This window comes from Ranitomeya imitator, chromosome 8 (assembly GCF_032444005.1).
Source record: "Ranitomeya imitator isolate aRanImi1 chromosome 8, aRanImi1.pri, whole genome shotgun sequence".
Classification (NCBI taxonomy): Eukaryota; Metazoa; Chordata; class Amphibia; order Anura; family Dendrobatidae; genus Ranitomeya; species Ranitomeya imitator.
The window spans coordinates 193,457,064-193,471,591 of NC_091289.1; the positions used below are offsets into that span (position 1 = coordinate 193,457,064).

The 14,528-nt window shown below is 43.4% G+C and overlaps 1 protein-coding gene across 6 annotated transcripts in view; it reads right to left on the reverse strand.

Moving 5' to 3' along the window:
- Nucleotides 1-218: 218 nt before the first annotated feature.
- ERICH3 (glutamate rich 3) overlaps nt 219-14,528 on the reverse strand; it is a 60,932-nt gene continuing 46,622 nt past the window's right edge. For 4 of the 6 annotated variants that reach the window (XM_069738283.1, XM_069738282.1, XM_069738285.1 and 1 more), the window contains 3 exons: nt 7,560-7,682; nt 3,713-7,222; nt 219-521 (listed from right to left, as the gene is read on the reverse strand). In XM_069738283.1, the coding sequence (XP_069594384.1) occupies nt 3,750-7,222; nt 7,560-7,682 (3,596 nt within the window). In that variant the 3' untranslated portion in view covers nt 219-521; nt 3,713-3,749. Of the gene's footprint in view, nt 522-3,704; nt 7,223-7,559; nt 7,683-14,528 lie in introns of all 6 variants that reach the window. The other 2 variants (XM_069738284.1, XM_069738281.1) reach the window with 2 other exon arrangements.

Sequence of the window (14,528 nt, forward strand, 5' to 3'; positions counted from 1 at the left end):
AAAATAAAATGTGTACACCAAATCTACTAGTGTAATATCAACTTTTAATTAGAGCCATTTCCTATAGAATTGCTTGTTCTGATTTTTGTAAAATTTCAGATATTTGCCGGAAACATACGGCTTTATCTGACTTTTGGGATTATCCGTTTAAAATACAAGGAAATATTATTCTGATTATAGAGACTATAATATCCGTTCATTAAAAAATAATGCATGTATTCTTTTATGTTTTTTTTATTTGACCCAGATATAGATTCATTATAGAAAAACACATGAGGATTTGTAAACATATAGAAAGTGCGTTGCTTTGAGGCCAAGGTTCCATACAAAGAAAGCTGAATTTAAATATAGAATTTCTTGGATTCCCTGTAAATGGAGCCATCTATAAAGACGTAGTAAAAATAGACATTTTCCTGGTTGTACTTTTACCATCTGCATAGTATAAGCGGAGTTTACAAAAAACACCAAGTGAAGATTCGTCGTTCTTCTGTATCTTAATTCTGATGGTTTTGCTCTTGTAACTGCAAATAAATTAATAATATTTTTAGACACATTTTTAAAGTACAATAAGGCAGCAAAATATAGAAAACATAATAAATAAAAGGCCTTTTCCCTAATTAAAATAATTGGTGTTAGTTATACAAATATCCATATAAATATAATCGTCTAAGGCGCACTTCCGTCTGATGGTCTTTCTGTCTGTCTGTCACGAAAATCCCGCGTCGCTGATTGGTCGCGGCTGGAGGCTGCGACCAATCAGCGACTGGCAGAGTCCAGCCGCGAATTCGCCCCTTCCTACTCTCAGTCAGTGCCCGCTCCGTACTCCCCTCCTGTTAGCGCTCACACAGGGTTAATGGCTGCGTTATGCCGCAGTGTAATGCACCCCGGTTACGCAGCTCTTAACCCTGTGTGACCAACTTTTTACTATTGATGATGCCTATGCAGCATCAATAGTAAAAAGATCTAATGTTAAAAATAAAAAATCATTATATTCTCACCTTCCGGCGCCTTTCCCGCTCTTCGCGACGCTCCGGGCCATGCATTGCGGCCTCGCGAGACTGCTACGTCATTATCTCGCGAGACCGCAATGCATTCTTGAGACCGGAGCGTTGCGAGGAGCATCGCTAAATGCCTCGCCTAACGCCTCGCCTGGATCCGGGGCCAACGGAAGGCGACTATATAACTATTTTTTATGTTAATTCTTTTTTTTTTTAACAGGGATATGGTGCCCACATTGCTATATACTACGTGGGCTATGTTATATACTACGTGGGCTATGTTATATACTACGTCTCTGTGCTATATACTACATGGGCTGTGCTATATACTACATCGTTGTGCTATATACGTGGGCTGTGCTCTGTACTACGTGAGCTGTGCTATATACTACGTGAGCTGTGCAATATATTACGCGGCTGGGCAATATACTACGTGGCTGTTATATACTGCGCGAGCTGTGCTATATACTACGTGGCTGTGTTATATACTACTTGGCTGTGCTATATACTACGTGGCTGTGTTATATACTACTTGGCTGTGCTATATACTACGTGGGCTGTGTTATATACTACGTGGGCTGTGTTATACAGTGCGTGGGCTATGCTATATACTACGTAAGCTGTGTTATACACTGCATGAGCTGTGCTATATACTACGTGAGCTGTGCTATATACTACACAGCTGTGCAATATATTACGCGGCTGGGCAATATACTACGTGGCTGTGTTATATACTGCGCGAGCTGTGCTATATACTACGTGGCTGTGTTATATACTACTTGGCTGTGCTATATTCTACGTGGGCTGTGCTATATGCTACGCGGGCTGTGCTATATGCTACGCGGGCTGTGCTATATGCTACGCGGGCTGTGCTATATGCTACGCGGGCTGTGCTATATGCTACGCGGGCTGTGCTATAGGCTACGTGGGCTGTTATATACTACGTGGCTGTGCTATATGCTACGTGGCTGTTATATACTACGTGGCTGTGCTATATGCTGCGTGGGCTGTGGTATATTTCTCTGCTGTTTCTGTGCATCATGAATCGTGGTATGTGTTAAAGAGGAGGACCCACTGAGACTCTTTCGCCCGGGGCCCTCAAAAACCTGGAGCCGGCCCTGGCTTCACTGATTAGTCACGCCCGGCCGGCCACGAACAATCAGCGTCAGGCGCAGTCCGGCCACGAATTGGCACAGAATTTGAACCACGCTTTGCTAATTGGTCGCGCCCGGCCGGCCGAATCCTGTGTATAAATTGCATTCTTCTGAAAACTTAAACTACATACATATTGTAGAATACCCGATGCGTTAGAATCGGGCCGCCATCTAGTAATTATATACATGAACAGAAGATGAAGGATGAAATTCTGGCAGTCTTCTCCCACCACTAGAGGGAGCTTACTGCATACAGTTACATTATAGAGCTGAATGGATAGAGAAAGCACCGTGCTCCCACTAGAGGTGGCTGAAGATTGATTGAATTTACTAGTTTTTTATTGGGGGGGGGGGGGGATATTAATTATTTAAAGGGGTTATCCACTTCATTTATATTTATGACCTGGTTATCAATATCAGATAGCTATGGGTCCGACGTCCCTCACTATCAGCTGTTATTATCTGTGGTGTTGGCCAGTTGTAAACAGTGTACGGAGCTGGGACAGCACAGTGGTCGTTCCCAGGTACTGCAACTCAGATCCTGTTCACTATATAGGAATAGATCATTAGTAAGACAATACTGCTATATACCTTAATGAAGGAGTATGAGTTAGGCTTGGGCTTTAAGACAACATTTGATCATCTGTAAGTAATGGTAAACTCATGGCATTACCATGTCTCGCCTCAAGGTTTTTCTATCAAAAGTTTGACAATAGTACAACGTTATCTGCAGGTTGTGAGCAATCTATATATTTTACATCAATTTGCGGAGCTCCAACTATTTGATGAAGCTCCAATATTAATAGCATGTAGGTTATGGTTTAAAAATGATAATTAGCGAGTGTCAGTAGGAGCGGTTCCCTAATGAATACATTGGACTACAAAATATGCGTATACTTATTCTATGATTGCTTCATCATTTAGCCAAATGGCACTACGTGTTTGACTAATGGGAAAGGGGACCTGTCCTCATACTGTGCCGATGACAGATACTAACCCGGCGACAGATCTACTGTAAAGGGTTATTCCCATCTTCAGCATTGGTCATAGGTGTTCACCATCCCTCAAGTCCTCCTCTCCTTTCTCAGGGCACTGAAAAACCCTTGGGAATTCTTGTCCTTTGCATGATCCAATGAGTTCAATAGAAAGGCCATTGAAGTCTAGGGGAATTGTAGAAAGAGCCGAGTGCTACTTGCTCAAGTTTTTCCATAACTTCTATTAACTTCGATTGAGAGAATCAAGTGTAAGAGAGTTGTAATAGACCCTTGAGCAGTGTTCCCCAACTTTGGTCTTCAAGAGCCACCAACAGGTCATGTTTTCAGGATTTCCTTAGTATTGCACAGGTGATAATTGCATCAACTGGACAGGCAAGCATTCAATCACCTGTGCAATACTAAAGAAATCCTGAAAACATGACCTGTTGGTGGCTCTTGAGGACCGGAGTTGGGGACCACTGCCCTAGAGGAACATCTCTAACCGAGAATGTGATAATGGATGGGTCTTCTACAGTAAATGAGACAACCCTACAGCATCGCTGATTGTAGATACCTACATACTCACTTTCTTCACACCTTACCGTCTTCTTTTTTTTTTTTGATCATCCTCCGATTTGTTCCACCTTGGTCATTTCTTCTCCAGATCCGGCCAGGACAGGAAGAATTTCAGTACCAGATTCTTCCACCACATCGTGCTTACTAATGTCCGTTTCATTGGGCAAGGTCTCCTCCGGTTCCTTCAGGGATAGTGACGAGAACTCCTCAACTTCATCTATCATCTCCTTTTGAGATAGATCTTGTGGCTTATTATCTTTAAGTTCTTCGCTTGACGCTGTCAAATCAAGACCTTCATCGAGCTCTTTAGTACTATTATCTTCTATTCTTGTAGATTCCGGAGCTCCCTCTTCATCTTTCATTTCAGCAGGTCTACTGGTTGGTTGGGCATCGTCATCTTCATTACTTATAGATTCCACTAAGGTGACCGTGTGCTCCACGCCAACATGATCCATGTTTCCACCATCATCACAAGGCGTAATATCATCTTGTTCAGTCTGCACTTCATTATCGCTCTTGGTGTTCACATCACCTGGAGGACTTGGATTACCCCCCGAGGCATCTTCTCCAACCAGACTTACTACGTCTAGTGTGTCCTCATTTTCAGCACCAGTTGGACCTACTTTCTCTACAGCTGAAGAACTTGGAGAATTTTCAAGGTTTAATGCTCCAGAAACATCTTCATCATCCACATTGATACCAACAGGCAAATCATCATTTTCAGTTGGGACATCACCAAGTGCTTTTTCATTATCAGCAGTCTCATCACTAGTTGCATGGATAACAGTCCCATTACTAGGAGTCTCTTCATTCTCAGCAGCAATATCACTAGATGCACCGTCATTCTCAACAGACACATAACATGGCGCATCTTTATTCTCAGCAGGTATATCACCAGATGCAGCGTCATTTTCAGCAGTCTCTTCACTAGGCGCTTCAGGATTTTCAGGAGAAATATCATTTGCTGCATCTTCATTCTTTGCAGGTACATCACTAGATGTTTTTACATTATCAGCAGTCTCATCAATTGTTGCATCTTCTGTCTCAGCTGTCCCATCACTATTTACAATGTCTTGTTCAATAGTTCCATCACCATGTGTATTCTCAGCAGGTACATCACTAGGTCCATCTTCATTTTCAGCAGTCTCATTACGTGCTTCTGCATCCTCAGTTATGACATCATTTGCTGCATCTTCATTCTCTGCAGGTACATTACCAGATGCAACTTGATTCTCAGCAGGTACATCACTAGGTGCATCTTCATCCTTGGCAGTGGCATTGTCAAGTGAAACTCCATTCTCAACAGCTAAATTACCAGGTGCATCATGTTTCTCAGCAGTCCCATCACCAGATGCATCTTTTTCAGCAGTCCCATCACCAGGTGCATCTTCTTTCTCAGCAGTCCCATCAACAGGTGCATCTTCTTTCTCTGCAGTCACATTGTCAGGTGCATCTTCCTTCCCAGCAGTCCCATCACCAGGTGCATCTTCCTTCCCAGCAGTCCCATCACCAGGTGCATCTTCTTTCTCAGCAGTCCCATCACCAGGTGCATCTTCGTTCTCAGCAGTCCCATCACCAGGTGCATCATGCTTCTCAGCAGTCCCATCAGCAGGTGCATCTTCTTTTTCAGCAGTCCCATCACCAGGCACATCTTCTTTCTCAGTGGTCCCATCAATGGGTGCATCTTCTTCCACAGCGATCCCATCTATGGGTGCATCTTTCTCAGCAGTCCCATCACCAGGTGCATCTTCTTTCTCAGCAGTCCCATCACTAGGTGCATCTTCTTTCTCTGCAGTCACATTGTCAGGTGCATCTTCTTTCTCTGCAGTCCCATCACCAGGTGCATCTTCTTTCTCAGCAGTCCCATCACCAGGTGCATCTTCTTTCTCTGCAGTCACATTGTCAGGTGCATCTTCCTTCCCAGCAGTCCCATCACCAGGTGCATCTTCTTTTTCATCAGTCTCATCAATGGGTGCACCTTTCTCAGAGGTCCCATCAATGGGTGCATCTTCTTCCACAGCAATCCCATCAAAGGGTGCATCTTCTTTCTCAACAGTCCCATCACAAGGTCCATCTTCTTTCTCAGCAGTCCCATCACAAGGTCCATCTTCTTTCTCAGCAGTCCCATCATTGGGTGCATCTTCCTTCCCAGCAGTCTCATCAACAGTTGCATCTTCTTTCTCAGCAGTTCCATCATCGGGTGCACCTTCTTTCTCAGCAGTCTCATCACCAGGTGCATCTTCTTTCTCAGCAGTCTCATCATCGGGTGCATCTTCTTTCTCAGCAGTCCCATCACCGGGTGCATCTTCTTTCTCAGCAGTCCCATCAGCAGGTGCATCTTCTTTCTCAGCAGTCCCATCACCAGGTGCATCTTTTTTCTCAGCAGTTCCATCTTCTTTCTCAGCAGTCCCATCACCAGGTGCATCTTCTTTCTCGGCGGTCCCATCATCAGGTGCATCTTCTTTCTCGGCAGTCCCATCAGGTGCATCTTCTTTCTCGGCGGTCCCATCTTCTTTCTCAGCAGTCCCATCATCAGGTGCATCTTCTTTCTCAGCGGTCCCTTCACCAGGTGCATCTTCTTTCTCAGCAGTCCCATCGCTAGGTGCATCTTCTTTCTCGGCAGTCCCATCAGGTGCATCTTCTTTCTCGGCGGTCCCATCACCAGGTGCATCTTTTTTCTCAGCAGTTCCATCTTCTTTCTCAGCAGTCCCATCACCAGGTGCATCTTCTTTCTCGGCGGTCCCATCATCAGGTGCATCTTCTTTCTCGGCAGTCCCATTAGGTGCATCTTCTTTCTCGGCGGTCCCATCTTCTTTCTCAGCAGTCCCATCATCAGGTGCATCTTCTTTCTCAGCGGTCCCTTCACCAGGTGCATCTTCTTTCTCAGCAGTCCCATCGCTAGGTGCATCTTCTTTCTCGGCAGTCCCATCACTAGGTGCATCTTCTTTCTCAGCAGTCCCATCATCAGGTGCATCTTCTTTCTCGGCAGTCCCATCATCAGGTGCATCTTCTTTCTCGGCAGTCCCATCACTAGGTGCATCTTCTTTCTCAGCAGTCCCATCATCAGGTGCATCTTCTTTCTCGGCAGTCCCATCATCAGGTGCATCTTCTTTCTCGGCAGTCCCATCACTAGGTGCATCTTCTTTCTCAGCAGTCCCATCATCAGGTGCATCTTCTTTCTCGGCAGTCCCATCACTAGGTGCATCTTCTTTCTCAGCAGTCCCATCACCAGGTGCATCTTCTTTCTCAGCAGTCCCATCACCAGGTGCATCTTCTTTCTCAGCAGTTACACTTTCAGGTTCACATATCTCCTCAACAGTGCCAACATATGATTCCTCTTCACACGCATTTCTTTCATCAGGTTCATTTTTAGGGTTTTCGCCCTCCACTTCCTTGGATCTACTTTCAGTCAGTATCTCTACGTCTGTTGAGGAATCCAACATGATCATCTGTTCTGTGTCATGTCCCAGTTGCTCTGGTTCATGATGAAGAGCTCCACCAGGCGAATCATGTAGCAAGTCTGCAAAATATAGATCACATCATTACTTTACATATCAATGAGGAAGATTCCAGCCAACTCCACACCAGCATAATGTGGGATAACAATAGCGCCATACTGGGGTAGATCCAAAGACCGCATCCTTAGAAGCCACACTAGACTATGTAGGCTCTCACTGGCCTGAACCTTCATTGGCTTTACCATTAACTACCAAAGACCACCACCACTTTTCAGGCATTGAATGGCAGTATTTTAGGGGTACTGGATAGCAGTTATAAGTGGGCTTATAATGGATCTGTATGACATTGCTATATGGATGCAGAACACCAAGACTTAATGTAAAAACACTGGATCTTACTTGTCAATTTGCCTTTACAATGGTCCTCTTCATCTGTACTGGAGTCACTGGGTTCGGGCTCAGAATCCAGACTGGGTTTATGGTCAATGGCCTCTGCTATCTTTTCCTGGACTGATTTGCAGTCTTTAAGAAAAAACAGCAAATTCTCAGGAGGCAAAAGGATAAGAAGTGGTGAAGAGTAAATGCACGTAATGCGCGCAGCCAGAAGCATAGACGCAGCCCTGCGGGGGACGTGCACCCATGCAGGGGAGGAAGCAAAAGCAAATTCATGCACAAGCCATGCGCGGGAATCTCCAGGATCATCGCCTTTCCCCCGGGACAGCCTACTGATTCATAGGATTGAGTATTTTTTTTATAATTGTAACAAGATTTGGTTTATAAAGGAGATCCGGGAATCTGCTCCTCCTATAGGGTTATCAGTGGGCACATAGAGAGAACTGTGAAGAGAAAGCCAATTTAATAACGTAGGTAACAAATAAGTAACTCAAAACGGGTTGTCCACAACGTGTAAGAAGGTTTCCCTAAAATACGCTGATTCCAGAGTGTCGGACCCTTTAGATCCCCAGCGATCAGCTAGGATCTGTGGAAGAAACTGCAGGTAAGTGTTCAGTTTCCCTGCAGCTCCCCCAGAGGAGAAATGAGGAATTACACTGTTCTAGTAAAATCAGTGATCTGTTCCTGTAATGCAGGGGTAGAGAATCTTTTTCTGCCAAGGGTTATTTGGATATTTTTATCATTCTTTGGGGGTGATACAAATTGTGTGCTAAGGCTATGTTCACATTTGCGTTGCGTCGGGCGCAGGTTCGGCGACGCATTTCGACGCATGCGTCATGCGCCCCTATATTTAACATGGGGGCGCATGGACATGCGTTGTCTTGCGTTTTGTGACGCATGCGTCATTTTTGGCGCAAGCGTCAGGGCGCAGAGGACGCTGCATGTTGCATTTTTTTTGCGTCCAAAATAAAGCCAAAAATGGACGCACGCGTCACAAAACAATGCGTTTTTGCATGCGTTTTGCGTTGCGTCATCGACGCAACTCCCAACAACGCAAATGTGAACATAGCCTTTCTCCACCCAAAAAGTGCGTCCTGAAGCTGGCAGAGGTGCCAGGACAGATTCTATCACTGCACGCTCCTGTGTTCAATAGTGAATGATGCGTGCTCAGAGAATTAAGAAATTAATAGTCCAGCGGCCGGCAAAATACAGCTGCCAGCCCAAGCACCGCAGTCCCCGGGAATCTGCCGGATAAAAGGTCATCGGGGAACGTAAACGGCCCGTGGGCTTGAGGTTCCCCACCCCTGCTAATCCATAAACATGCCAATTCCTCTACAGAATCGATGAACTACCAAAAAAAGTGAAGCCACATTTAGCTAAACATCTCCTACCCTTTTGTGTACACAGCTCCTACGCAGAGCTATGCGTTTCAGTGGTTCCAGACGACAAACAAACCTTGTGTAGTCTGATCCTGCAGCGACTCGTTACCGTCACTCTGCCTTCACTTGTTGGTAAACTTCAAAAACATAAGAGTAAAACAGGACTGAGGAGTCAGACTACATGCAGGGATACAGCCTGTAACCATGGAAACTCATAGGTCCGCACAGGTGCTGTATACGCAAAATGGAAAAAGATTTTTAATAATGACAAAAAAAAATCACTTTTTATAAAGTTTCGATGCATTGGATCAATATAAAAGATAAGATCTAAAGGTTTTCATCCCCTTTAATTTATTAACCCATATAATTTAATAATTTAGAAACTTACTGTAAGAAGCGTCCGGTAAATGATATCGCAGTGCCTCGATATCACACACAACGCTCGTGCACTTAGATGCTTTAATTGACTTTTTAGCAAATCAGGGTCAGAGCCGACGGTTACAAAACGGACGCTCCAGTTTTATCGATTATCCTTCTCCAAAAATCCACGTCCTCGCCAGAAGCCTTTTCTCCAAGCATATAATTGCCGGTTCTATAAGTCCTAGTTTACAGACATCTCTATGAAGGATTAACGACTGTCGTCAGATACCTGCAGTCCTATGTAAGCCCATAGATAGTGTGAGGAGCTGGCCTGGTTCTAAGACTATTGAACAAATGGACGTAGAGCAGAATCCACGGCTCTAAGGGATGCAGACTTTTTGCAGCTTGGGCACCGGTTACGCCGATCTTAATTGTTGTGTTCAATTCGAGATTTGCTTGCTCGTCTGTTCAGCGTCGGGAATCAAGGTTTCCATTCAGTGACAGTAAGCAGAGGAAGACAGGCAGGCTGGATCTTATGCATACCGTCACACAGTGCAATTTTGATCGCTACGACGGCACGATTCGTGACGTTCGAGCGATATAGTTACGAGATCGCAGTGTCTGACACGCTCCTGCGATCAGGGACCCCGCTGAGAATCGTACGTCGTAGCAGATCGTTTGAAACTTTCTTTCGTCGTCTAGTGTCCCGCTGTGGCGGTATGATTGCATGGTGTAACATATATCGTATACGATGTGCGCATAGTAACCAACGGCTTCTACATCGCACATACGTCATGAAATTATCGCTCCAGCGTCGTAGATTGCAAAGTGTGACAGCAGTCTACGACGCTGGAGCGATATTGTTACGACGCTGGAGCGTCACGGATCGTACCGTCGTAGCGATGAAAATTGCACTGTGTGACGGTACCCTAAGGTCAGACCCAAGATTGGTAATCAAGGAAAGCAATCATTCCATTACTCTCGTTACTGTCTCAGGGGCCTCAAGCTATTGTTCTCCCAGCCACTAGTCCCATTGTTTGGGTGGGATAGTAGACCCGGCGGAGCAGTCACCACAAGGGGGTCTCACATGCAGTCCCAGGTGATGGGTTGAGAAAAATGCCTCCACCAATGCATAGGGGCGGGAGGGTGTGGACACTTCTGCCCATTCTGAGGGCTGATCTCAGGGATGGAGAACAATAAGCCACATGTCTACTGACGTCGGCCAGCGAGGATCTATGAGGTTCTGGCGCCTCTATATGGATGGCCTATGGAGATCGGTTGCCGGCGGAGCTGGACACACGCGCTACGGTCTTGGGATCTGTCGTCTGGATTTAAGGAACTATCATAAGGACTGTTGATGTTGGATTCATGTGCTACGGTCGTGTTATCTGGCGTCTGGAGGAGCGTGGACTGCGACTACAGACTATACTGGCGGGAGATACAACATCTGTGGGCCAACCAAAAGTGGGAGATAGTATCGCCTGGTACGGGTGCAGTGGAATTACTGGTCCCAGGGAGGGGATCTTGTGGACTGGAGGCAATGGATTGTGGCCATATACCCGGAGTTGTTGTAAAACTATGGACGTAAGGAATAAAAAATAGTTGCATAGTTAACCTGTCTAGGCGATTATTACACCTCAGATCTGCACAGATCATATATATATATTATACAGTATATAGCAGTATATGGACGGAGCAGTGTTGAATGACAAGTCATTATATTGTGATCATTCACATGTTCAGGTGTTCACATTACATAGCAAAGCTGTAGGAGATAAGCGGCCAGCAGATGTTAGTCTCCCTATGAATATGGGGCAGTTTAAGTACTACACAGAATGAAATCCATTTTGCTCAAGTGCTAGTAGGACGTATCCACATAGATGTTAATTCAACCTGGAAAAATGAAACTTTACATAGGACTGCCGGCCTACAAGCAAACAGCTCAGAATCACAAAGAAGGTAAACCAAATGTGTGAGAATTCTGGTAGTTAAGGGTTGTTCCCTAATAGAAATGCCTTACAAATGTCTCAAGATTTCACGTTGGTCAGCGTGTTCCATTCCGGATGAGGAAAAGAAACTGCTACATTCGCATGTAATAAATACATCCAGTGTGCAGTAGGAAGCTTGTTTGAAAGGGTTAACTGTAATTCACCAAATACCCAGCGATCAGCTGTGATCTGTGGAGGAACCTGCCAGTAAGTGTTCAGTTTCCCTGCAGCTCCCCCACAGGAGAAATGAGGCATTACACTGTTTCTATTAACACCAATGGGTTGTGTGTCTCATGAGTCTATGAATTTACTAAAAATGAAGTCATATAAATCTCCTAATGTTTTGTCTGATCTATGTGTCACTATGGTTACAGACTACAAATACATCCGGAGTGTAGTCAGATCTTGAACATCTGGGTTATTCTCGTGCTGCCCTTATACAGAGGGTAGAAGAATGAGGGAGAAATGCAGGATCCGACTACACACAAGGTGACTACAGAGATAAAATGATCTGCATAAGAGCTGTATACACAAAACAATAGGAGAGAGTTCCATTAATTTGTTATTTTTTTTGCAAAGTTGCATCCTTTTTATATACTAAAATGCCAAAAGGCAGCATATTATTAATGGAGCAGCCACGGGTGCTAATTCTGATAACAATATATTATCAGTGTTCCCCAACTCCGGTCCTCAAGAGCCACCAACAGGTCATGTTTTCAGGATTTCCTTAGTATTGCACAGGTGATAATTGCATCACCTGGACAGGCAAGAATTCAATCACCTGTGCAATACTAAGGAAATCCAGAAAACGTGACCTGTTGGTGGCTCTTGAGGACCGGAGTTGGGGAACACTGTATTAGGTAATTGATATTTAGGCTTATTCTGTGGGTAACAGCAAAATGGTTTCAGTAAAATTAATTTAAAAAAAAAATTCTTTCCTTTTTGACAATTTAGCAAAGTGCAAATCCTTGCAACAATAACCAACTTCATTGTAATTAGTGAATTCATATTAATTACCATTTCAGAGTTGCTGCATCCGTTACGGTAAACGCCAATGTTGCAGTTTTGATGAGGATTTTTCCAGTGCTTTAAAATTTGCGCTTGTTACTTGCAGATTTTTTTGCAGGTTTTGTTGCAGACTCGCCTCAGATTAACCCCTTTCTATTCACATGCTGAAGATTTCAGCACATAAATTTTCAACTATGTGTAGAAGAGATCGGTAGAATTCTACACGTTTTGGCTTCCTCAGAGATTCCCTGGCAGAAACACAAAGGAACAGTTATTGGCAGAAGAACTGGAAGCACAGCTGGACGCCTACAATGTCCGGATTGACCCCAGCTAATCCTTCCCCATGTTCCTGTGTCACAGTTCTATCTCTGGACATAATTTCTTTCTATTCAACCGGTTTCCTTTTTGTTTCTGATGAGTTTTAAACTCATGTAACCCCTGAGGAAGCCACAACACTAGTGGCGAAACACATCAGGTTTTCCCTCCTCTATATTTTTGCCTCTATGCTCAGACTTTGTGTTTTCTATTTCATGCTCAATTCTTAGCTTTACAAGTTTGCTGATGTGCGATCTTCGCTATTGTGGCGCTAGTATATTATCTTATGTCCAGGGCATCAGACTTTGGCAGGCATTAGAGGTTAGACATTTGCTTCATTACGAGCATGTCGCGATTTGCACCTGTAGCCCTTTGGCTGTTTTCATTGCTTTCAATTTTGTACGTGATCTGCCTTTTGCCTGGAAATGTTTTAATAGTGTATTTTTAAGATGATCACTTTCTTTTGGTATGCTTTTTTTTTCTCCCACGTTTCGGATTTTGCCTGTCATGCTTTAGGCATTGCCCTTTGTACATTCTTATTTCTTTTTTATTGGTCGGCCCCTCACCGATTTAGTGGTTATCACCTATTCCTAATCTAGGAATAACCCTTTAAGGAATCAGAGATCAGACTTCAGGTTTAATGAGTTAACAAGAGAGGGGATGACTGGAAAGAATCACTGTAGCTAATGATTTATTTTATACTCAAATATATAATCCCATATGGATACATTATTATTGGCATAATGTGATAATTCTAGAATACTATTTTGGGGAAATCTTTAACATTTTTACTTTTTTTTTATTTATTTTTTTATAGAACATTGAATGTGTTACTTGAAAAACTGATGTCAAAGGGAAAATAAACTCCAAGCAAATGTGGCGCTAAGCACCTTAGGATTTTTTTGAATGCATCCACTTCCAGTGAAAAAAAAATGTTAATAAAAGTTCATTTATTTTCTCAAAACAAAAAAAGAAAAACTACGTAAAAACGTATTACGCTCAGAGGAAGCGCCGCACTTTGTCTCTTTTTCCCCCCTCTTTCCCTAAACCAGGGTATTTCTAAAGGCTTGAAAAACTGATGGCAAGAGAATGGCACGACACTCAATAATTTATTCTGTACATGCTATACTAATTCAGACAAGAACAATAAGACACAAAAGAGCAAAGAAAGGGAGAAGCAATACAAAGTAGCAACAACAACACAAAGCTGCTGATTACATGACGTCTGCACAGCAATTCAGAAACGGTGAATGTGCGAACAAGTGACGAATCCTAATTGGAAGATTTATTATTTGAGAGAAAAAAAAAAAAATTAAAACATTCTTAAAGAATATTTTTTCCAAAGAGCTTACAATCTACAGTAAATATAAACCATATTTGCCTACTCTGTAGTAAAGGGAAAGCGTACTGTGAATTAACATTAGATCCATTCTAAGAATTTTCTACTTTACTTTTATTACATTTTTGTTGTTTTCACTTATTTTTTCAATTGTAAAAACTCTCTTTAATGTCTAAGGATGAGTGAATGTTTAGAATTTTGAATTTTCCAAATTTTGCCAGCAGCTTCAATTCAGTGAAAAAACATTAAAAAACTAATTACTCCAAAGCCTCCAATTGCCCTGAAAAACACTCCTATGAAATAACACTCCTATGACTGTATCCAACCCCTTTCAAGCACAACCATAGGCTCCATTCAAACGTCTGAAAACCAGGCGGAATATCCTGATTAGACTTGGATCAGAGTGTGCTCGGAGTGTTATCTCTTTTTCTATTATGTAGAGAAATTAAAAGAAAGTTTCTCCACCACCTCCATTCTGACGGTCCGTGAAGATCAGACAGCGCTCAGACATCATCCGAGTACGGTTAGATTTTTGCACGGTTGCAGGTTTGACCATGGGAAAGAGTTATCCTACCGGAGCCTTCAG